Source organism: Trachymyrmex cornetzi, unplaced genomic scaffold, assembly GCF_001594075.2.
Source record: "Trachymyrmex cornetzi isolate Tcor2-1 unplaced genomic scaffold, Tcor1.1 scaffold223, whole genome shotgun sequence".
NCBI classification, from domain to species: Eukaryota; Metazoa; Arthropoda; class Insecta; order Hymenoptera; family Formicidae; genus Trachymyrmex; species Trachymyrmex cornetzi.
Genome location: NW_017296881.1, coordinates 3384477 through 3408531, shown reverse-complemented (window position 1 = coordinate 3408531; position 24055 = coordinate 3384477). Strand labels below are relative to the sequence as shown.

General features: G+C 33.8%; 4 protein-coding genes across 4 annotated transcripts in view; 2 read left to right on the top strand and 2 right to left on the bottom strand.

Moving 5' to 3' along the window:
* The window catches only part of SIFR (SIFamide receptor), a 43482-nt gene extending 36301 nt beyond the window's left edge, over nt 1–7181 (top strand). The window contains exon 3 of the mRNA XM_018506267.1: nt 5983–7181. Within this exon, the coding sequence (XP_018361769.1) occupies nt 5983–6760 (778 nt within the window). The 3' untranslated portion in view covers nt 6761–7181. The remainder of the gene's footprint in view (nt 1–5982) is intronic.
* Nucleotides 1015–3056, bottom strand: LOC108760367 (protein transport protein Sec16A). Its single transcript, XM_018506269.1, has 2 exons — nt 2965–3056; nt 1015–1390 (listed from the first exon to the last, which is right to left on the bottom strand). The coding sequence occupies exons 1-2, from the start codon at nt 2974–2976 to the stop codon at nt 1154–1156; spliced, it is 249 nt and encodes an 82-aa protein (XP_018361771.1). The 5' UTR covers nt 2977–3056; the 3' UTR covers nt 1015–1153.
* Nucleotides 7182–14588: 7407 nt separating the features above from the next.
* LOC108760164 (odorant receptor 13a) lies at nt 14589–21485 on the top strand. The gene is made up of 10 exons (XM_018505968.1): nt 14589–14792; nt 16357–16683; nt 16873–17145; nt 17217–17266; nt 17887–18208; nt 19059–19311; nt 19427–19527; nt 19829–20158; nt 20516–20791; nt 21423–21485. Exons 1-10 carry the CDS (start codon nt 14589–14591, stop codon nt 21483–21485), a joined length of 2199 nt encoding a protein of 732 aa, XP_018361470.1.
* A 1296-nt stretch (nt 21486–22781) lies between these two features.
* On the bottom strand, nt 22782–23683 carry LOC108760163 (glutathione S-transferase 1-1). Its single transcript, XM_018505967.1, has 3 exons — nt 23552–23683; nt 23283–23447; nt 22782–22928 (listed from the first exon to the last, which is right to left on the bottom strand). Exons 1-3 carry the CDS (start codon nt 23681–23683, stop codon nt 22782–22784), a joined length of 444 nt encoding a protein of 147 aa, XP_018361469.1.
* Between the last annotated feature and the right edge of the window lie 372 nt (nt 23684–24055).

Sequence of the window (24055 nt, the reverse complement as noted above, 5' to 3'; positions counted from 1 at the left end):
TATGTTATACATGTTAATGCGCATTAGTATAGTGATATGTTCCTACACGTATCTTACATAGAGGATAAGATAAACTTTCACGATTTCTTGTAAATTTGTATGCGTAACAAAGTTTCATATTTAATACGCCATTATGAATTATAATTAATAAGGGAATTTAAATGTGACATGTATTTCTTATATGTATATATATATTTTTAAATTTAAACAGATTTATCGTAAAATGTTGGGTACCACAAATGTACCCAAAATGTTCAGAAGAATTTCTTATATGCTGAAGATTTCAGAGTAACTAATATTTTCCGGATAAATGGAATAACAACCAAACAAAATTATATTTAATAACTTTATAATAGTCATTAAATGGAAATGGTTATTTTTTAACGATTTTGTATGAAAATTTTTCATATTTTACGCGATATCATATAAAATTATTTATAAATTTAACATTACATATTTTCAACACATTTTTCTTTATGTTCTTATATAATTCATGTTTTCATTCATGTATCTTCAGGTTATCTAACGATAAGTTATGGGATTGAGGCTCATTAAGATTATAGATGATCCAAAATAAATCGTCGCGAAAAGAGAAACATTTTTCCCTTTATGAGCATTTAATCTTATCGCTTCACGCTTTTATTCACATCTGTTTCCTATTTGCTTCACATTATTTGTGCGGAATTGTTTATTGCGGCATAGCGCATACCGCAGAATGCGAGATCAAAATTTAACATACTATCCTGAAAATGTATCGTTGGCAGATATAATGGGTTAAAACGGAATTACTTGTCCGCGAACAGCGCGATTATGCGGTATAATGCGTGTTGTTTCATAAATTTTACCGGCGAACAAACGGACGAAATTGATGGGCCGCTCGATAGCGCGGAGTCTGCCAAAAGCTCGGACGAGAGATCCTCTTTCGCGAAGCAGTATTAGCGGATGTCGGCTGGAAAAGAGGATGGGTAGGAGAGAAGGCAGAGGGAAATTGTCATAGTCGAGCACACTGCGGCGTTTGCGACAAGAGAATATTTTATTTTAGAAACGTTCCACGATTCAGAATCATTTGGCGCGTTGCGGTGAGTCGCGTTATACGAGGAAACCACGATTGTGTTGGCGATCCACTGAATAGTCTGGATAGTACGAATCGATGTTAGTAAGCGTACGCCGAGCCTGGATGAAACTTGTTGTAGTAGCCATTATAATAGCCGTTATAGCCAAGGTTATACGCCAAGGGAACCGGCTGATATGGGTACACCTTCACGTACGGTGCAGTGTAGATCACCGGGTAAGGGGCCAGCAATGGCGGCAGAGGACCTGGTGCCGGTGCTGGTGCCGGTTCCGGCACCGGTGCGCATGTGACCGCTACCACCGAGATAGCCATTAGAATCTGGAAAGCAATAAGGGTGATTACATTTTGAAATCGAAACACGTCACTTAAATCGCACGCCCGGTCTGCTCATCACCCTTCCCCCGTTTCGTCGTTTCCCAATTCTCGATTTTTATGGGCACTATGAAAAATGTCGAGAGTGTGCTTGAGCGAGCAAGTGAGGCGCATTTAGCGTCGCCGATGACTTTGGCGACGCCTGATCGGCCCGTTTTTTTGCAACCGCGAGCTCGATATCACCTCGCTCCAATTAATCACCGGGACGATCGCACGTGCCAAGAACGATCTCTTTTTTCCATTTTCCTCGATCTGCGATGATAGCGCCCTGCTTTTATTTTTCTTCTTTTTCTTCTATGGTAATTCAATTATCCGTTCAACACATACGTCCCGCGAAAATTTCGAAAACGTTTCTGCGGTACTTCGATTTTGACAGCACTGTAATTTCACGATAACGTTTTCCTCCTTCCATTCCGGATATTCCGCTTTGAAAAGGATTACACGGATTGATCGATCGTGGACGCTTTTACGTATGAAGCGAAATGTTTGAGCGTTCTCGATTCGGGAGAACTCGAGGAATTTATGAAGCGAAAGCGCTCTGTCGATACGTTTATTAGCGAAATTGAACAGTACTCTGTAGTCGTAATGTTAGTGCTGGCGCAGAATGTATTCCGTACTCGGATTTTATTCCGAATTTTATTTGATGCACTGAACAAAACTTTATATCGAACATTAAAGATTGTGCTTCAATGATAATTTTGATGTACGAATTTTTCGAAAATCTCATATAACGCGATACTTTGTACCGATGCTTCAGAACTAAGGCTGATATTCATAGTTAGTTCTTATATTTAAGACTGTCTTAGGTATAGTTTTAAGATGCCATAAACCAATCACAGAATCATTTAGGCACGATGAAAGGAATAAGAAATAAGGAATATTCGATAGGTTGAAATCTATTAATCCTTGTTCCTTATTCCTTTTATTGTACCTTTAACATCTTAAGACATTACTTTACAGACCAATATTTTATAGGCCGGTATTCATAGTCAGATCTTATATTCAAGATCGTCTCAAGTACAGTCTTAAGAAGTTACGAACCAATCACAGGCCCATATTAGCGTCTTAAAGATAATCTTGAAATAAGAATGGACTAATGAAATAAATACCGCCCATAGAGGCCCTATATAATCAATTTTTATTTCAAGACCATCTTAAGTAATGTCTTAAGATTCTAGTACGGCTCTCTGGCCGACATTCATAATCCAGTCTTACATTTGAAACTATCTTAAGTACAGTCTTAAGATGTCACAATCAGAAGACTGTATTAAGACATTATTCAAGATCTTAAAATAGGTCTTAAAATAAGAACAAACTATGTATACCGCCCTCTGGTTCATGACATCTTAATATGTCAGTCAGTAAGATTCTTAAATATAAGAATCTCCATGAACAAATATCGATCTATAAATACTGGCCTAAGTCGTAGAAATATCCTCGTGACCGGAAGTGAATCGGACACACTATAGATAGATGTAGACAAACGAACACGCACGAATGTATACGATGGATATACTTGCCAGTTTGAACATGTTAAGCGTTTTATCAGCTTTATTCCCGTTAAAGAACACACAGGACGACACTGTTCGGTACTGCAGTTGCAACTACGGGAAATCGATCCCTTTATATAGATACATGTCTCCGGGATCATCATCGCGAACGTCTCATTGTGTTCGCCCCACCTCGCGACCATAGGTAGCCTTGGGCAAGCTAGATTTCCGCGTTGGCTATTTTTTTTAACTTTTCTCGCCGTCTGGCTCCTCGCCGTTGAGTGGATATCAAACTCGGGGGAGGTTCGTTGTTTATACATGATACATATCGAGATAAGTGCGGTGTACACGCGCCGCCACTCGGAAGTGACGCGGTGTTCCATGAGAACGTTTGCAGATCGGTATCGGACGCATTGATTTATGGAAGGTCACGACGACAAGTATTTAAAGTTTATTCATTGGATTGAAGGTTACAACGACGAAGACGCAGTCGAAGATGCCGATAACACGGAGAGAAGGGCGGCGCTTGTAATCGCGGTATAGCGGAGGCGGAAAATCCGCGACTGTTGGTGTGAGTGGTAAAATGGCGACTTAATGAATCCGGAAGCTGTATGGTCTGTACGGGCGTTGCGAGAGAGAAACGTTCATTAAAGATAGTATTCGACGTTTCTCCGTGGGCGGGGACCATTTAATTAATGAGGAAAAAGAAATACCCCCGCCTTTCGCGCGACTCGACGAGTGTCCCGCTTTTATGGCTTCTTTACATCACAAAGACGCGCGCGCTTTATCCCGCGCGGATCTCCTCCGAATCTGAACGTGCTTCATCGTCGTAAGACTCTGAAACGAAAGAATCGTCAATTGCTCTCACCTTGCGTCGCCGTCGTCATCGTCGTAGTCGTAATCGATGGTCCGCGCGTTCCAACTACTTTGATAGCGATTTATGCGATTTTTATCCTATGTTCTTATCTCACGTTCTTAAATACGGGCGAACGTAATTTATATGATTTTAGAATTTAACGAATAAATTGCTCTTCCCCATATTATGTCATTATTATTTTCCTGTATCAATATACATATTTTATATGAGAAAAAAAATTGATTTTTTTAATTAAAAGGGACTATTTTTAATCCCTCTCTCTTTTTGTAAATTGCTTTTTTTTTAACAAAGAGAATTATTTTATAGCAATTTTTTTGCAAAAAATCGATTTTTAGCGAATTTATTCGGAGATAGCACATCCCTATTTTTGTACACATTCTAAAAAAATACAGTAGTGTTTATATAATTTTTACTGTGTTGATATAAACAGATAAAAATGTCTTTCCATGATACATGAAGCTAATACTTGTATACATCAAGATATGTAATTTAATGTAAAAAAAGAATAAGTACTAGTATAAGAATAACATTAACTGCCATTATAGAGCCAATAATCACGCTATAAGAAAAATGGGTATGGAAATTTAACACCATGCGATGTTTATATAAAATTCTCTTGTTATTTATATTAATACTAACACGGTGAGAACATATAATCACTGTATAGTGTTAATTCCCCACCCATATTTTTTAGAGTATAATTATCGGCTTTATAATAAGAGTCACAAAAATGTTATACTTATTTTTTTCTCTTACATACATCACATCACATATGTTTACTTATACAAGTATTAGCTTCGTAGAAAAATTTCTAAGACATTTCTATGATAACAACTACAATTACTTCTGAACTTATTATTTTTTGTTTTAGAAGACTTGTCTTAGAATGTTAATAAATGGTTCGTTCATTCACTTGAAGGTGATCAGCTCCATCGACATCGAAACATGCCTCGACAGATTTTTCTCGAAATAATCCAACTTGTCTTAAATGATCCAGACGCTAAATGAGAATTCTTGAGTCATATAAGACGTGTTACTCGTATCTATTCTCATATACAACTGGCGGCATGCCCATCGAAGCGTGACGGGTGCGAGTGTCTTTCGAAACAGCGAATGGAATATTTGTTGGCAGTTCCTTATGTAAGGCTTAAAAATGGCGACGACCGTACGAGACGGGACAGCAATTTTCTACGCGCGCGTAGGTGTCCGTGGCTCAACCGAACCTGTCCTGGTGCCTGTAAAATGGCTATTCTGCATTCTTCGTATGATACAATAAATTAAACGGTTATCTAACGCGCAAGTATATTTTGCGTATAAGTGAGGTACAAGTTTATCGCTAATAAGGCAGACGCCAATAACTAGAAACCTTGTCTGATCAAAAGATTTCACCCCCTTCTTATATCCTTTTACGCTAAAAATCTTGTTTTTTCGCGACAGGCTTGACGTATATTTTAATCATTATTTAATAATGGAATGGTCATTACTTGATTCCAATAGTTATTATACATATACTTCTTTTGATGTATTATTGCACTAATTATTGCATATGTATTTCTTTTGAAGTCTTATTGCATTAATAAATTATATGGGAGATAAAACCGCGCGTATTTACAAATTCTTTTTGTCTACTTCAACAAAATGAGATTATCGCGAGATGTTGGACCAAGAATCTTTGGTATACCAAATAAATCCTACTAATGAATACGTAAAAGAGGCAATTTTTAAGGCTGGGTTGTTTCTACCTTTTGATAAATCTCAGCTCTTTCTTACTCTTTATTGTCTTATTCTTTTATACTCTTACTTATCCATTATATATCACATAATTTATCTGAAGATGAAACAATCGGCCTTAAATGCTTAAAAATAACTTGTTGTGATATAGTTTTACATATCTCGAAAATTTCCAATTATTTTAAACAAATATATATATTATATTTAGAATTATTTCAGATGAATATATTTTTAATTTTATGAATTCTCTTAAACGGATTCTCAATTTAAATTTAATCGATTTGTATGATTGTATAAATGTAAATATCTAATATCATTTATTTACGCTATAACTTTTAAACTATACCTAACGATTTTTACGCGATTTAAGCTTTTATTTTTAAAATTAGCGAATAAAATGGTGGTAATAATTAACGACTTCTGCGGTTTATCTTTTTCAGGTTTCTGGCAATCTGGTGGCCGTTAAAATGTCAAATCACGAAGCGGCGAGCTCGCATGATAATCGTCGTAATCTGGTTCATCGCTTTGACAATGACGTCACCCTGGTTGCTATTTTTTGACTTGGTCTCCATCTACGACGATGATCCCGATTTACGTTTCTGTTTGGAAAAGTGGCCGCATCCTAAGGACGGCTCACTGTTCTTTCTGATTGGCAATTTAATTCTTTGCTACGTGTTACCGATGATACTCATATCTCTCTGCTATATTCTCATCTGGATCAAGGTGTGGCGCAGGCATATACCCACCGATACCAAGGACGCTCAGATGGAGAGGATACAGCAGAAGTCGAAGGTGAAGGTGGTCAAGATGTTGGTCGTGGTCGTGATACTCTTCGTCCTCTCATGGTTGCCTCTTTACGTGATCTTTGCTGTAGTCAAACTGGGTGGCGACGTGGCTGAGAGGGAGGACGAAATCCTGCCGATTGCCACGCCGATCGCCCAGTGGCTGGGCGCCAGTAATTCCTGCATAAATCCGATCCTCTACGCTTTCTTCAACAAGAAGTACCGGCGCGGCTTTATCGCCATCCTGAAGAGCGGCCGGTGCTGCGGCAAACTCAGGTACTACGAGACCGTCGCGATGATGTCCTCCTCAACGAGCATGAGGAAGTCCTCTTATTATGTCAACAACAATAACAACTCATCGACGAGACGCTGGCACGGACCGCCGGTCCATCAGGATAGCAACGTTTCTTACATATTCAATCACACTGGTGTGTAATTGTAGCCATGTGACTCGAAGGTGCCCTGAGGTAGCCTTTACTGTGCTGATTTGATACCCGATCAACGGTAGACAAACTGAAAGAGAACGCGGTGGCCTTTGCATCTCGATCGGCCACTTTAACGCATGGTCAAAGCCAAAATCTGGCCGAAGTCAGCCAGTCCGAGAATTATGGGTCATCTTGTGGATGATCGACATGATTGTTACTCGGGCCGGAAATCGTCAATGGAAAAGAACGAGAGCCGGAGGAGAAGAAGCCTTTCCCGACAGACCACGAATCGTCGCCCTGCCATTGCCCTTAAGAAAGACATCGTTATTTGGATTTTGTCACAATGTTAGCCACTGCGTATCCTACGTAATATATTCTAGTTGTTAAGACGAGTTCACCGCTGCGAGCGCGCGGTTGTACAATTGTTCGTCCAACGACACGACGAAGTAGCTTTCTAGGTGATCCAAGAGATGAGATTTACGCTTCAATGAACCTTAGAACTTCTTCTATGTTCGAGATATTTGTACGGTACGTTTGAACGAAGAGTCTAGTTAAGTCTACCAATTAAATGTAAAGTAGGATGGGGTTTGTTACGATTGCGGCGGATGCATGCACCCTTGTATGTCGAGTACGTCAGTACGTAATTAACGCGACAGCGGTGAGTGGCGATGATGTCGGGATGATGACTCGTGTGAGCGCGAATATGAATTGAGTCGTTGTCTCTTGACAGTAGACACACTGCACTTCCGTCATGACAAACAATTAAGCCGATCTTCATCAGTGAGATGCAGTAATTAAGGGGGTAGAAGTGGAGGCGTGTGCACCAATTAACACGGAGCTTTATCGAATATACGACGGAAGACACAGCATAGTGTAAGACTCGATTTTGTTTAGTATTTCACACGAGTGATCTTCGAACGGAACAAGACATTGATAAAATAAATCGCATAAGGCATTATCTACGCGTGTATCTAATATTGCATATTCATTCGTACACGTTTCGTACACGTTGAGATCACCAGTAGCACTAAAAATCGAGATTAGATAACACGAATCCATAGCGAGACGAACGAGCATATAATAATTTGCAGATTGTCATTAATGGTTAATATTGTGATTACGAAGAATAGTTTGTTTATATTTTTCAGAAGAAACTATTGGTCAAAATGGATCATGGTTGGTTTCTTTGTAAGATTATAACTTACATCATTCTCAATATGTATCTCTAATATCTATTTAAATTTTTCATTCTATAATATATTTATTCTTAGAGTAAAATAAGAATAAAATTAATTTAGTAGTAATGAGTTAATTGATCTTTGTAAATACTACAGTACATGCAATTTGTTCACATGTATTTTCCAGGAGAAAATATTGGTCAATAAATCATTGGACTACAACTCACGCCATCCTCTAATATGCATCTCTGATGTGCTTTTAAATTTTTCATTCTATAACTCACATATTCGTTCTTTGTGAGGCAGAATAAGAAAATAATTAATTTGAAGTAGCAATGAGTTAATTGATCTTTGCAAATACTACCAGTACATGCGATTTACCACGTATTTAAAATTATAATTACTAAGGTTAACGTATGTATATGTTCTTACCGAGACATTTTAATCTGAGATATCTGTTTGTAATCCGTGCAAACGCCGTTGCTTTCCACACTCTCGACTCGTGCCAAGGACATGAGAAAAACTTATGATAATGCAAATGTGTGAGATAAAGACGTCTGAAAGACGGTTTCTTTTTTCCGACGTCCTTTAGAGACGTTTTTAAAGATATTTCTTGCATTCTTGTATCATCGAGAAACCAAATAATCAAATGGCAGTCCAAAGTAGATCCTATTATCATAAGCGTTTGTTCGTTCTTGCTGGATTAATTGACAGGGTTTTTTCGAGCTTGATCGTTCACACCATCGCGTTTGTACATCGAGACTAGTCCAGATTGTCCGAGGGCATTTCCCGTAGCCTTCTGAAGCCACAACATTTATCGCGCGCTTGTCACAGCTCGTTATTTCGTCGCACGTGATCATCCGTCGACGATAAAAGAACAAAAGGGCGTACTTTGTTCATTGGCACCGCGATCGATCAGATCGCGGATTTCCGGGCGCGTCGATGACGTGATAGAGCGATCGAATGGTCGCGTAATTCGTTACATTTTAAGGGCCGAGATCGGCTTTTGCGTTTTTTCTCCAAGGACAGCGGGATTACTTTGAATCCTTATAACTGTAAGATGGTAACGCCGTAAGCGAATTGCCGGATTTTACGATAGAGCAATTATTTTCGTAAGGTTTTTATACGAGAGACGATACGAGAAAACTGTAGATTTAACTGCAGATGTGCGAATTATTACAAGATCACCGAGTCTATTCCAATTCATATCCATCGGTGGCGATTAAGTGTAACAATGATAATAAAATAGGACGGGAAAATAAAAGAAGGACGCGATCAGCGGCGATAGCAATTAATTTGGAGGAACGTAGAAACAATCAGGATTTTAAAATTGATACAATTTTTTGCTAGTTTTAAATTTCGATGCTATAGACACTTACATATACATACGTGCACTCGCGTGCAGAAATGATATCTGAATGTACATCCAAATTGATGTGAAATACGTTTTTTGGTATCTGTAGCATCGGCAACTCGCACCGAAATTACGCCGGTTATAACACCTGGCGATAATCTCGGGCTGCAACTATACAACAAATATGAAATGGCGAATACGTGTTACGAGTAATCAAGTGTACGAGCATGAATATAACTGATCACGTAGTATGCATGTAAGGATCAAACGTAAGTCTATCCGCTCTGTCTGTATGTACGTCCTATATGTATAATCTACTGTTGCTACGTTGTGTTATTAAATATACATTAACACTCACACGTTCCAAGTTCATTGTTCCGTCGAGGATCCTTTTTGTACTGTTGATTGTTAATTACTGTTATTGATCTTTGTCGCACGTGCGGAGTATCTTCTATACGCACATATTTTAATAGATTTTTTGTAACTTTTAGAAATGAGCTTTTGTTTATAAAGCAATTAACAAACGTGAATCCGTTGGAAGAATTATCTCCCTTCAGCGTGCGATTATTTTTTAGAAATGCATTGCGTAATTGTCTATGATAAATTATTTATTAAGAGATAATGAACATTTTAATTATAGCGAGATAAGAACTACGTTGGTCGCATTTGTAAATTAGATGCATGCAAGAAGATGTTGTAACAAATAAATGTAAAGAAGTTCATAATAGAGCTACGTAAAGTAAAGTTTTGAAATGGTACGTTTGAATATTTAGATATTACTGCAATCCGATTTTGAGATGCGAATAATTCTATTTCAAATAAAACGAATAGTCGAATAATTCGAGTACTTCGAATATCATGCATATTTTCGGACGGTTGAATTGTTGCCATGTTTGTACTGGTACCGTCATTTTGCAATATATATATTTCCGTATTTATTAGACTTGTGATACTTTTGACCAATTCTACATAGAGACTATCTGTATATATTTAAATAGATGCAGATTATCCTGATATTCAGATACTTGAAATATTCAGCTATTTTTTATCGGAAATCTCATGTTCAAGTTTCATCAAATTATCCGAATAACTGCAGAATTATTCGAACACTTACAATTCCTACTCACGCTTAAGTTCTGTCACTTACGAGATGCAATAAAAAAGTTTCCGGACTAACACTGTAAAAAAATAATTGACTAATCCTATTTTCCCCCTTCAAAGTAATCTTCTAATTCCTTTCAAAGTAATCTTCTTAGACAGTAATTCTTAACTGGTGATGTGAAAAAAGTGAAGAAAGTTCAATACAATTAATAATCTCTCAGTTTCTTTACTTTCTTTAGATTTTTTTTAGTTTTTTCAGAACACATAATGTAAATCATTTTTATTGATCATCTAAGAAATTTAATAATATAAAAAATATATATATAGAAAAAAAATATTGTGTCGTATTAAAATTAATGCTTTTGACTATTTTAAAATTTATAAACAAGAACTAGAAGACAAAATTTTAATTCTTTGGGAAATCTCTCAAATACCTTCTTAAGAGTTAAGTAAGCGATCAGTCTAAGAACTAATTTTGTACCTCGTATGATTGACATCAAAATGGTTGAGACAGTTTTTTTTTAGTGATCTTTGAAACATTTCCGATACTTAATAAGAGATGCTGTTTCATCCATTTTGAATTTTGACACAAACTGGTATTCATAGTTGGATCTTATATTTAAGACCGTCTTAAGTACAGTTTTAAGATGTCATGAACCGATCAGAGGGCCGCATTAGGGACTTAAGACGGTCTTAAAATAAGAACCGACTATGTGAATACTGGCCTGATACATTTCATAATCATATGTGTTCGAGAAATTCATGATCACGCCTTAATCGCGACAATTGAACAAGTCCTGTTGTTAATAATGCTTTTTCTCTTATACGGATCTAATATTAATTTAAAATAACATACGTTTTACACACATATACGAACTATACTGTTGGCGTCTGCGAAGGATTTTATCAAACGTAACTAGGTTAGGTTACAAGATACTGCGAATTTATATCATAACAACGTATCGCGTTTATCGCACATTTCTACTTAGCATTGGTCCCTGACATACAATTATTTTATTTGGTTATTATTCGATTATAATTCAGAAATGTAAATTACGTATTTAAAAGAGATATGTTGATGAATATTTCAAAATTAATAATTTAATAATTAATGTTTCATTAACATAATTATCCAGAACATCGATATAAATATTTTATACATTTGATTAATAATAAAGTAGGTACTTTTAGTAAACAATATTTTTCTACAAAAATATTACTTTAATAATAAAAGAAGATACATTTTTTGTTAGAACATTTTATTAAAACAGTATTTTTTTTATCATAGAATTTCTTATATAATATGTTTGCCGATATCGTGAATCATTTATGGGATATTTCAAGATGAGTTGAAGATACCGTCTAAAATTAATTCCCAGAGGCAGCAGGAAAATTGCGTAGAGTATCTGAAGCCGACGCTTAAAGGTTAATCTATCGTTGTGAGCCTATTTTTTCTGATAGTGCGTGAGATACGCGAGGGAAGACGATAACACGAACTAACATTTCTCTCGATAGACATAAGCATTCTGTTATACAATTTTTTATAATCGTTCGCGAGACACTCCCTGTTATATTCTTAGGTAATCTCGTGTCTAAGCAGGACATGGAATACGATAATTAAGCGTTTAATTGATAGAACGTATTTACGGTCATTGGTATATTATTAGTGTCAGTTGCGTGTGAAGCGGCCAAGCGTTTAATGACGTTGGCAGAGCCTTGATACATACAAGTGAGATTTTCATGTCGAGATATTGGAAATGCACATCTGTTTGTAGCTGCAAAGTGATGTTTTTGTATATTCAAAATACCTTCTTTTAGTAAAAAATACTACAATGATATATGCGAAAGAGACGTTATTTACGTATTCATCATAAACTACAAATTATTGTCTGCAAAAGGAGGCGGAGTAGATTGTCGTATTTGTCGAATAAAATTATACCTAGATTTTTATTAATTAATGTGAAACATCAGTTTCAATTACTTTTCTTCGTAATAAGTAGAGATCAAAGTTAAGTGTTTTTTTTTCCAGTAATTATAATAATTGAATTTATTTTAAATGGAATTTAGTGGAAGACTTTTTTGTACTAACTTTATAATTAAGTCACACACACACACACACTCACACACACACACACACACACACACACACACACACACACACACACACACACACACACAGAGAGTAGAATATTGCTTTTGAAAACTTGCATAAGTGTCATGGTCAAATTGACACTTTCATTACACGCGTTACCGAATAAATAAAGATCAAATACTAGCGATTTGAATTGAGCTCACGCTTTATGAGATGGCCATAATATAAAATCTTCTACATAACATCTCGAACGATATACCATCTTCTTTCCTTTCCATTATTTTATTTTATTGATGGTTACGCGTTATATGGATAAGCGCAACGTTATCTGTATAACAATGAAATAATAGAAACATACTAGAAGGTAAGATGACGATTGCAGATGAAGTGTCGATAAGTGTTTAGCATCCTATCAGAATATGTATGTAACGTACCAACAAAAAAATGTTATCAATGTCGATGACTTTCATCCATAATTTACTGATAAAAAAATAACGAAAATACTTACGATTAAGACGAATACGTAAATACCACGAAAGATAGTCTTCGTTTGTGTATGTTTGAATATATGTATATGTATATACATATATAGATGATATGTAAACAACTGGCGATTCGGCGTTACCGCCTGTCAGCCGAGACGCCACCCTCTGTCCACTGTTCAAATTATATAGCAATAAATTTTAATTTTCCTAACTTTGCTGTCATTTTATAGGAGATGCCGTGGTAACGTCGAATCGTATCCCAGGTAGCTAAAAATGTATCAAGTTGCGAGTATAAGTACACTTATTTTCTCAGAAAAAAAAACACATTAAAATATTAAATATTATATTATATATATATAATAAAATATCTCCATTGTGTATATGCTTTTATATAATTCTCCTAATTCCTATTATGATTATTATTTATGCGAGTTATTAACTCAGAGAAAGACAGGCAAGCAATTTTTTAATTAATATGAATTATAGGAAATTAATCTGCATAAAATTATAAAATTTTATCAAAATATAATATATAAATAAATTATTAATTTATATGGTAAATTTTATATTCATATCTAATTTTAATTTAATATACAGATAATCGGATGACAACGTGCTAATAAAAATGTCAATTTTTTTCTACAGAGTAGTATTCAGTTTATCTTATTTTGTTCACTTATTACAATCTAATAGATATCTAGTTTCAGCAATGTTCCGATTATCAACCTATAAGTTACAAACACTTAAATTTTCTATGTTTTAATTGAAAATTATTGTAAAATGTGAAATCAAGTTTAAAATTCGTGTTTAAACGTGTAAATCGATTTTCTTTAACAAGTTTCTGTTTTCTACCCGGAGTTACTGAAAACTGCAAAGCGAGACGATGCTGCTTTAAAGAGATTTACAAATATCTTGTATTTCTCCTCTCAACTTTTTTATTAGTCGTATAAATACAAATCTCTAGCAACGATTATAATTTTAAATTTTGCACCAATAAAATCTTTATTAAAGTTCAAGTAAAATGCACTTGTTTAAAAAAAACTTATCGTACAGCTATTGTTCGAATTGTCACATATTAACATGTAAAAATTTAAAACACGCACGAGGTACGATATCTAGCAACCACAATCGACGACTGATACTTTTTGCCTCTGCAAGAACATTCTGTTATCGCATGATTTTTTGCTACATTTCCAATTCCTATTTCTTCAGAAAATTCTCTTTAGAATCTTGTGAATGTAACACCTGTAGGAAAGATTGAAGAGTATGCGGTAACATGTACCTTTTTATATTTCTTTATGCCACTCCCGAGCGCAAAGACGGTTTTAATCTAAATATACTTACGAACAGAGTTCGTCGACGGCGCGAATACATTAACATTGCATGTTCCTCTTCACGAGAAAGGAAGAGGGTATGTACCTCGTAATAATGCAGTCCTTCTATTCCGTGATACCACTAGCATGATAATAGGCTGGAATAATAAAAGGGGAAATAACTCGATCAAAGATTGTGCCACGATTGCTATTGTGTACGTCTGTTATTACGTATCTTTCAGATGTATTATTGTAGTGTGCGATACCACGAATCTCGTTAATACGGCATAACTACTGAAGTAGCAGTCGGTGCATGATGACGATGAAGAATGTGAAGAAGGATAAGTTTCTATCGATACGGTTAGTGAGGTTTCTCATGAGGGTTACCGGTTTCTGGCCCGCCGAGTCAGAAACCGAGAAACGATTATTGAATGGAGTTTTGAGTTATACAATATGTATAAGTGGTATATCTTTATGGTTAGAAGCAACTGAAGTATATCTAGGTAAAGGCGACTTTTATGTAAGTATCAAAATTTATGTCTAATAATACAAGTAAGAAAATGATAAAATTGGCCAACGGCTAATATCACTGGATTAATATAATAATATTCGTTTGTATATAATAGTAGTCAAAATTTAGAATTGGGAAGTAATACATTGTTTATAATATCGTTACTTTACTTTTTTTGTAACAAAAACGTATCGTACCGGCAGCATTATTTTTTATTTTGTAATAGTAACGTAAGTTACATTTTTTCAATAATGATAACAAATTTAACATTACTTTTATCGTTATTTTTTGGTATAATCCATTGTATTTTTTTAAGATCGTCCTTTAACTCGTGAAGGAGATCCTTATGTCTTTTCTACTTTCAATTTTTTTCTATTTTATTTTTACAGTAGTAAAATTTTGATTGATATTAAGGTTTTTATATATTAATTATATATTTTTTTCTGGATAGAGTTAATATAAAGTTATTTTCTTATTTTTTAGTAGTATAATTTTTATAAAAAGTAAGAACTTAGTAACAAAAATTGTATTGATATTTTAGGCTCTCACGTACACTGCTTGCAGCTCTATGCCAGTAGTCATAATAATGCTGAAGATAATTTTTTTCCTTCATTATCGAAAAGAACTGTTGAATATGTTAAAGTATACACAGGATAATTTTTGGTACGCTCAATACGACGAGTACGGCAGCAAGATTTTGGCAAAGATTAATAAAAAGGGATTAATATTAATGTGCATGTTTACATTCTTCGTTCAAGGAACTGTTTGCACCTATATCCTGACTCCTATACTCGGTATCCTGAATCTAAATTTACATCGCCTACTTACAATTAGTAGAGAATAGAACACGAACGCGGTAAAAAGTCTTAGTTCAGGTACTAAGCACTTTTGTTCGTAAACTGATGCGTAAACAAGGATATCATATTTCTCTTTTACGTTACATTTTTATAGAAAATATAGGGAAAAATGAAAGCGACAGAATTCTTCCTTTTAATGTCTGGGTTGGAATTGCAACAACCGTTTCGCCTAACTTTGAAATAATATTTACTATCGAGGTAATACAGTATGATCCTTTAAAATTGTGTTATAGTAGAAACATTCAATTGTGTATTAATTTTTTACAAAGTTGCGACAATTGTTAAGACTTTATTATAATGTTAATCATAATAATTAAGTTTATCATATTAATTAAGTTTTTGAAGAATTAATAGTATTAATAGTTATGTCAGCAATTGCTATGTCAGCAAATGTATTTGATGTAGTATTTCGTTGCCGACGTCAAATAATGCATGAACGATTTTGCTGAAGTATTTAAAAATTTATCTAGACACAACACAACACACAACACACAACACAAGATCTGAAAATAATTTTGCAGGGCATTTAAACTAATTACTAGAATATCAAAACTTTTATCAACATTGTTTAACATGAAATTTGAGATTCTTAAGTAATTATTTTTGTGTTCAACAAAATTTTTCTCAGATCTGTATCGAGCTAAATTTTTTGATACTTTAGCCAAATTATATTTTCCATGCGTAAATATTTTCTTTTAGAGTGTATGATTTTATAGATTTCAGCGCTCATTCACTGTGGCATATGCTTCTGCTGTTTTGATATTCTTTTGGGTCTATTAAACTTACACACTGCTGGCCAGTTCAAAATTCTACAACATCGATTGAGAAATATCCTCGTGAGAGTCGAACGAACCGGTACCGTAAGGTTACTTAACGAGAAACAGAAACAGAAAGTATACGAAAAGCTCAGAGAATGCGTCATATCGCATCACGAATTGATCTGGTATAGTGAAAAAATGGAACAAATTTTCATGTACTCGACTCTTTGCCAGCTGTTGGTGTCCGGCATCATGCTTTGCGTCGCGGGCTTTCAGGTGTTTTTGGTAAGTACCTACGTGTAGTTGTAACGAATGAGAGAGAGAAAAGGTAAGATGTATTATATATATCGGAACCCTTTATTCATAAAACGACGTTAGATGAGTAAAGGTAATGTAAGAGAAAGATAAACGTAATATAGCTTACCCGCGTTACTTGCTGACCTACTCCACGCGTTTGCGTCTTTATTGGAAAAGGCTCGAGGTACTTTGATCAGACGACTGATATTCATCGCTCATACAAACGGTTGCTTCATCCAACTGTTCGTGGTCACGCTGACGGCGACTGATTTAATGAATGAGAGTCGTGCTGTCGGAGATGCGGCGTACAACGCCAATTGGCAGGTTCTATCCCACGAGGAGAACAAGGGAGTCAGGACAGCTGTTCTGATGATTATGATGCGATCAGCACGTGCTTGTTCTATATCCGCTGGCGGTTTCTTCCCGGTGTCTCTCGAGACGTTTATGGCGGTAAATCTGGTGTAAAATATACAATTACAAGCAAACACTTTCCCCAATACAATATTTCTTTCTTCCTTTAGGTATTAAGCACAGCGGCGTCCTACTTTACTTTGCTTCGCAAATTCGTGGAGTGAGCGCTCGAATAGGAAATTTTAAATTACATAAGGAATAAATTGTGAGGAAAAAGCTTAGAAGTATTCAGAACATTAAAATATTTAGTTTTTGACTAACTAAGAAATTTCCGACGTTGCGTGTAATCTTAGATATTTAAAAATACAATGTTTATACAACGTTTGAAATGTATATATGTAATATTCTACAGAATGTCAAAGATCAAAGATTACCCGATTTTATTTTTAGTGACGTTTTCTAAAAACTAATGCAAATAAAATTGATCTTTCTTTTAATAGAAATATCTCGCAGAAAAACTTTTTTTCCTTCGTGTAAAGTTGTCCGAAAAAGAAATGTACGCAAATATTCTTTTTTATCCACTGTATTTACATTTATGCAAAACTTTGGTTATTATGCGCTATAATTAATAAACTAAAATTCGTTTGTAAATACTGTATTACCTCCAACAATACCGTACGTAGCCGTCCAATTTACGATGAAGTTTGATAGCTCGCAGTCGGGATCCTACTGACGGAAGCGGCGGAGAGAAACGGCTACGGCATTGTCCACCGAAGATCGAACTTAATACGTGTACTACCAACTGATTGCCTAAAGTGAAGGAGACGCGTACGATTATAGCCTGTCACTAGGTAAGTGCGCGCCAATTTTCCTGCTTGTTAGCATAATGGGCTTCCACTTATATCGAAATGGCTCGGCTATTCGGATGCACTTAAGACCGTGGCGGCGTAAGAAAATCACGAGGTTCGATATGACACGAAATAAGGAGTACCGATCGGTGAATATTACACGGCTCTTTATGAAAGTAGTCGGTCTCTGGTATGTCGAGACACCGAAAGAAAGATTGCTGTTGCGTGTCGTGTTCGGCTATACTGTTTGGGCGATCGTTTTCGCCATTCTCGTCGAGGGCGTTGATCTGTATCACTGCATAGGTGACTTTTACGTGAGTGACGCAGTGATCGCTTTCGCAGTTCCATCTCGACGGACGTAGAAACAGCACGTTCTTGAATTTATTTTGACGTTTAAAGTATTACTTTAAAATTTACTGTGTGTTATTTTCAGTTGTTAAATTGAGTTATTAAACGTATAAACTAATTAATATCCCCAGTTTTGAAAAAAGTAGTATAGACAATGCAGTTTGAATACAGTTAATAGTAAAGAGTATATGTGTATTTTGTTTATATATATATTTTTTTAATATTTTTTTTTTATTTCGGTGAATTGAAATTGTTATAATTGGAAAAGTATAATTGGAGAGTTCCTGATACTGTACGTGTATACGTGAAAGTATGTATGTAAAAAGTGTACCTTACGTCAAACGAAAATTTTACGTAACAGTTTTCAGTTCACATAATTGCATGTCAAAGAGATTATAAGATATCATGTTTTGTTTTTTATAATTTTATTCTATCTAAAAAATGTTTTTTATGCTGATACTAATATAATATTATAGTAATATTTAACGTTATGTATGAGAATATTTATAGCATAAAAACTGTCATGTGCAAAATACTTCTTAAACAAATAAACAGAAAGCTAACATCATTAATATTATTATTTCCGCAAAATTTTTATTTTTGATGCTTACAACTTTTTTAACACTAAATCTCTCTTTTTTACAATTTCACTAATGTAATTAATTAATTATTTCCCTAATAACGTGCCTGTTATAACAACATTAGCGAAACTATTTTTATGATCTGTTTATTTATGAATTTGCATTCACAGCAGCATTAGAATGTTCATATGAGGGACAAGATTGATTTAATTTTTGGTACTTTTATTACTCATAGGCTGTCACATCCAACTTATGTGCAACGTTGCTCTTGATAATGATACTAGTGAAGCTAGGTAGTTTCATGTTCTATCGTGACATGATAATGGACTTGATTCATTTTGCTGAGAAGAATTTTTGGGGTGTCACTTACGACGAGGCTAGCGCGCAAATTCTAGAAGGATACGACAAACTAGGGATGACTATGATCTACACTTTTACATTTATGGTTTACACCGCGACTTTTAATTACATCTTCGCACCTTTCTTTGGTATAATTTTCTTTTCCGCTTACACTGTACTGGCGAATTGTAATGCTACTTTTCAAACTGTCACGTGAAACGACGCTGTCCAGCGCGTCAAATATTTCTTTGCTGTTTGTAATAGAGCCTCAAGAAAAGAACGAAACGGAGAAAGTTTTACCTTTCAAACTATGGGTCGACTTTCCGTATCACTCACCGTACTACGAAATTACTTACACAATACAGGTAATAAAACAATGTATGAAATGATAAGTTTTACTCAATTCATGTTAATAACTAACAATTTTGTTGATACAATTGATAATTAATTAAATGCTTTTTATTCATTTCTAATAAAAAAAAAATTTTTTGTTAGAATAAGTTATTTAATTATATAAAAGTATTCTTTTAAATTAATAATTGTTAAAGTTGAAGCTCAAGATTGCAATATATATGTTGATCTCTCTATCACTTTTATTGTTTTAAATTAACATTTTTAATTTTTCATATAAAAATTTAATTCGCATTATTTTGGTTACGTTTGTAGTCACTTTCGACGATGCATTCGGGTATCTGTACTTTTTGCTTTGATAATTTTGTAAGTACGTTCAATATTCACGTGGCCGCGCAGCTGAAAATCTTGGCTCATAAAGTGGAAGTCATTGCCGAACATTGTATCGGAGATACGATGGACCAAAAACGTTCGTTGGAAACGGATGTTGCAGTTCTGACGTTCAAGAAATTGCGAGACTGTGTGAAGCAGCACCTCACGCTCATATGTTACGTGCGTAACATGCGACGCGTGTTCGCCATTATATTGCTCGGACAGTTGTTACTTTCCAGTGTAGTCATCTGCTTCGGTGGATTTCAGTTCCTCGTGAGCTTTCGAATTTTACCGCCTCCTTATTTCACGTCCTGCTGTGCTTACTCGTCAGTTAACTCTATTATATTTTCACTGCAGCATTTTCTCAAAGTGAAAAGCAATTAGGTCTGATAAATTCAATTCTGCGCTTAAATAAAATTGAATCTTTCAACTCTTATATTTATTTCCAACGTTTATAATTTTTAAATATAAATATCAGTCTACTGCGCAATTAAAAATTTTAGAAAAATTTCTGAAAATGTTTATGATCATAAAAAACATCAAATTAAAAAAAAAATGATAAACTTCACACTAAAAGAATTGATATTATCTCGTTTTCTAAAATTTTCAGTCTGACATTTTTGTTTGCAGGCGACGGATGTGATTATCAGAAAGTGTATTTTTGCCTTTCATTTCGTGGGCGGTCTTATCCAGCTACTTATTTATACATGGACGTGTAATGATATAATTGTGCAAAGCACAGCTATCTCTGATGCCGCTTACAATTCTAAGTGGTATCTTTTACCCGATAATGATCTAGGAAGGGCAGTGAAGAGAGGGTTAATTACGATCATGATTAGAACACGTCGGCCATGCATATTAACCGCTGGGAATTTCGCAGTTATGTCCTTGGACACTTTCATGGGGGTAAGTGCGACGCAACAAATGACACGGATTTACTGTAAGTTGTAAAAAGCACCGCTATCGGAACCAATTATTTCTTCGTGCAATGCTATACACGGTTCGCACTTTACATTTTTGCTCAGTTGTGAAATAATGTCGATATAAGGATATATATTCGCACTTCAGGCACTTTTCTTATTTAAAGTTATTAGATTAACCCTCATTTAATAACCTTATCTATATGGCACTTAAATTAAAAAGTTTTTTAGTTCTTAAAATGGTCCATCAAACGCTGTTAGATTCCTACTCTTCGGGTAATTTTGCATGGATTAATGTGCTAGAGAGAGAATAAAATTTAAATTTAAAATATTTAAATATAAGAATTATATATATATTCCATTATTATTCGATAGTCGGATTACTTAGATACTCGTGTAGGAAAAACTAGAAGATAAATTGTAAACAATATATAGTAAAAGAAAATTTTTTATATTTTTCTCTTTTTGGCTAAAACAATTTATCTTTACATGATTAATTTATCCTGCTTAATTTTACGCATTTCTGTTTAACATCAATTAATTTAATTACAATCTCGATAGTTATTACTAAATAATTATGACAATATAATATAAATAATAATTTATACTTGCAACAGATATTGAGTACAGCGATGTCGTATTTTACGTTATTACGACAAATGAGTGAAGATGATATATAGTTATAAAATACTTCATAATTCACTTTAAATATCTCATAAAATTCCATATTTTATTTTTAATGAGGTATGTCTAATAAAATTCCAAGTTTAAGGCAGTGAACATTTTGCATCGTTAGAATCTTTTCTGTCGGTAAGTGTGCAATTATATTGAATATCTATATGATATTCACTATTTATGAAAATAAATGTATTTTTATTAAAAATAAAAGGCTATTTTTATTTTAACTTTTGTGTAAAGTATATAATTTTTAAAGTAATAGTTCTTCGTGACTATTATGAATTGTTATACTTACCTTTCTGTCGTAGATATAACAAATGAAAATTAATAATTATTAAAACAATGTTGAATTTTATATTCTAGGGATCGAATTAATTTATATCAATATTATATCAAAATTTACTGAAAAAATACGTAAACGATCAAATAGAATAACAAGATATTGTAGGCAGAAACGGGTTTCAATATTCCATACTGAGCTTTGTATAATCTTCAGAAGATCATTACCCGACCTACGATATAGTGATATGACAATATGTTGAATGTAAATTTTAAGTTACCTAGACATACAATATCTAGAAGATATCTTTAAAATGCTTTTTAGATATTTTTTAGTCCCAATATTCGTCCCAAAAAACGTCTTTATGATATCTTTTTGACGTCTTTTAGATATTGTCTGGGTAGAATTTTTGTATAATCGCATAAAAATTGCGTTGCCATCAGTCGGTATGCTACTCATCTTTGATGCTTCAAGTTTTCAACATACGGAAACAATAAAAAATTATAGGAATTACATATAGTACAATTCAAAACTATATAATCAAAAGATATTATATTTCCAAATTAATATAACACTGTGACTATTTATGTTACAGTAGATAATGACTTATTATTTTTATTTTATGTTATATTTATGGGCATCACTTTTTTATTTGTTCGTATTCTTACTTTCGTTCTTTTAATTTAATATATTTTCTTTTTAGTTAGAAAACTTATATCGTAGTTTCAAGTTTATCGATTTATTTATGTGTTAAGATTAAGTATTAATAACTTAGTAACTTTTTAATGTTTTTCATTAAGAATTCAGATTTTTTAATTCTATTATTTCTAATTTTTAATTTTCCTTAATACTAGGTATATATATATATATCTCTCAAAATTAGCACTCTTTCAATCTGTTTAACAATCATAATTTATTTGTACAAAGTCAAAGTCTATAATACGTAATAATTCTAGAAGGAAAAATACTGTAAAAATAATACAGAATCAATACATTGTACAGCTATTCAACGACGAAATTACGTCTTTTTTTTATAGTGTTCGACGAAGTCTGCGAATGCCTTCATACCAACGCTTTCGAGTTCACTGTAATTAGGAATTTCGGCTTGGATCTTAATAAACCATTTCAGAATGTTGCTATATTTACTCAAATCATAGTCCACAAGCTGCAAAAAGAAAAATATTAAATTGCTAATTTGATGTTATTTTGTTATAATAACTTCCTTGCGAGAAGCTATATTTTTGTTAAAATTTATGTTTTTGATTTTATTTGTCAAATCAAAATATGCACTTGTTTATATATAGCGAAGTGTTATAAACTTACAATAAAGACTTAAAATTAGTATTAAAAAAATAATAATAAATTACAAATAATAAAACTAATATTTAATTTAGAAACAAGAGATGCTTTTTTATGTCTAAATTTATAGACATGCTTTTTTCCCTGCGCTATTTGACTGATTTAATAAATGATTTAATGAATGAGTAGTGTGTTTGTATAAAATTATATAGTTTCCTACCGGAAAATTAGAAACGGAGACGACCAAGGTAATATCAGCGAGAGTTAAAGTTTTTCCCGCTACATAATTTTCGCCTTCCAGGAATTTATTCAAGAGAGACAAGGCTTCGTGCAGTTTATCATATTTTACTTGCTCTGGAGTGATGCCGTTGAATATGATCGGATACTGCGATTAATGTATGTACATACATTATTTACGTGTATCATTTCTATCAATCATAGATATTAAATCTAATTTATGAAGTATTATACGTTCCAAGAATAACTTACGTAATAATCAGCGAACGATCGATACAGAGTTCCCATGTCGAAGTAAAGTTTTTGATCCACCATGGCTCGTTTTTTCGGATCATTTGGGTACAGAGAATCGTTCTTGCCATATCGATTGACCAGATAGGTCATAATTGCGCGGCTGCAAAGCGATGCAAGCGCGTAAATAATTTATTATAATAATAAATAACTGATATTGATTTTACTAAAGAATTTAAAGAAAAATATATGACAAAGACAGTTAGATACAGAAAAATATATTTTTATATATATATATTATAGAAATATATAACAAAATAACAATTAGAATGCGTTTGCCTCTGTACATAAACTATACGTAACTGTCTAACCTGTATCCTTCCATATCTCCTCTTTTATAATCCTTTCTTTTTTTTTATAAATGTAAATAAATTCACGGAGTTTTTGTTGCATGTTCTACAACTTTTATAGAGCGAAAGCTCACTCTAAAGAGTGAAATCTTATTCTTAAAGATTGAAAATTGAG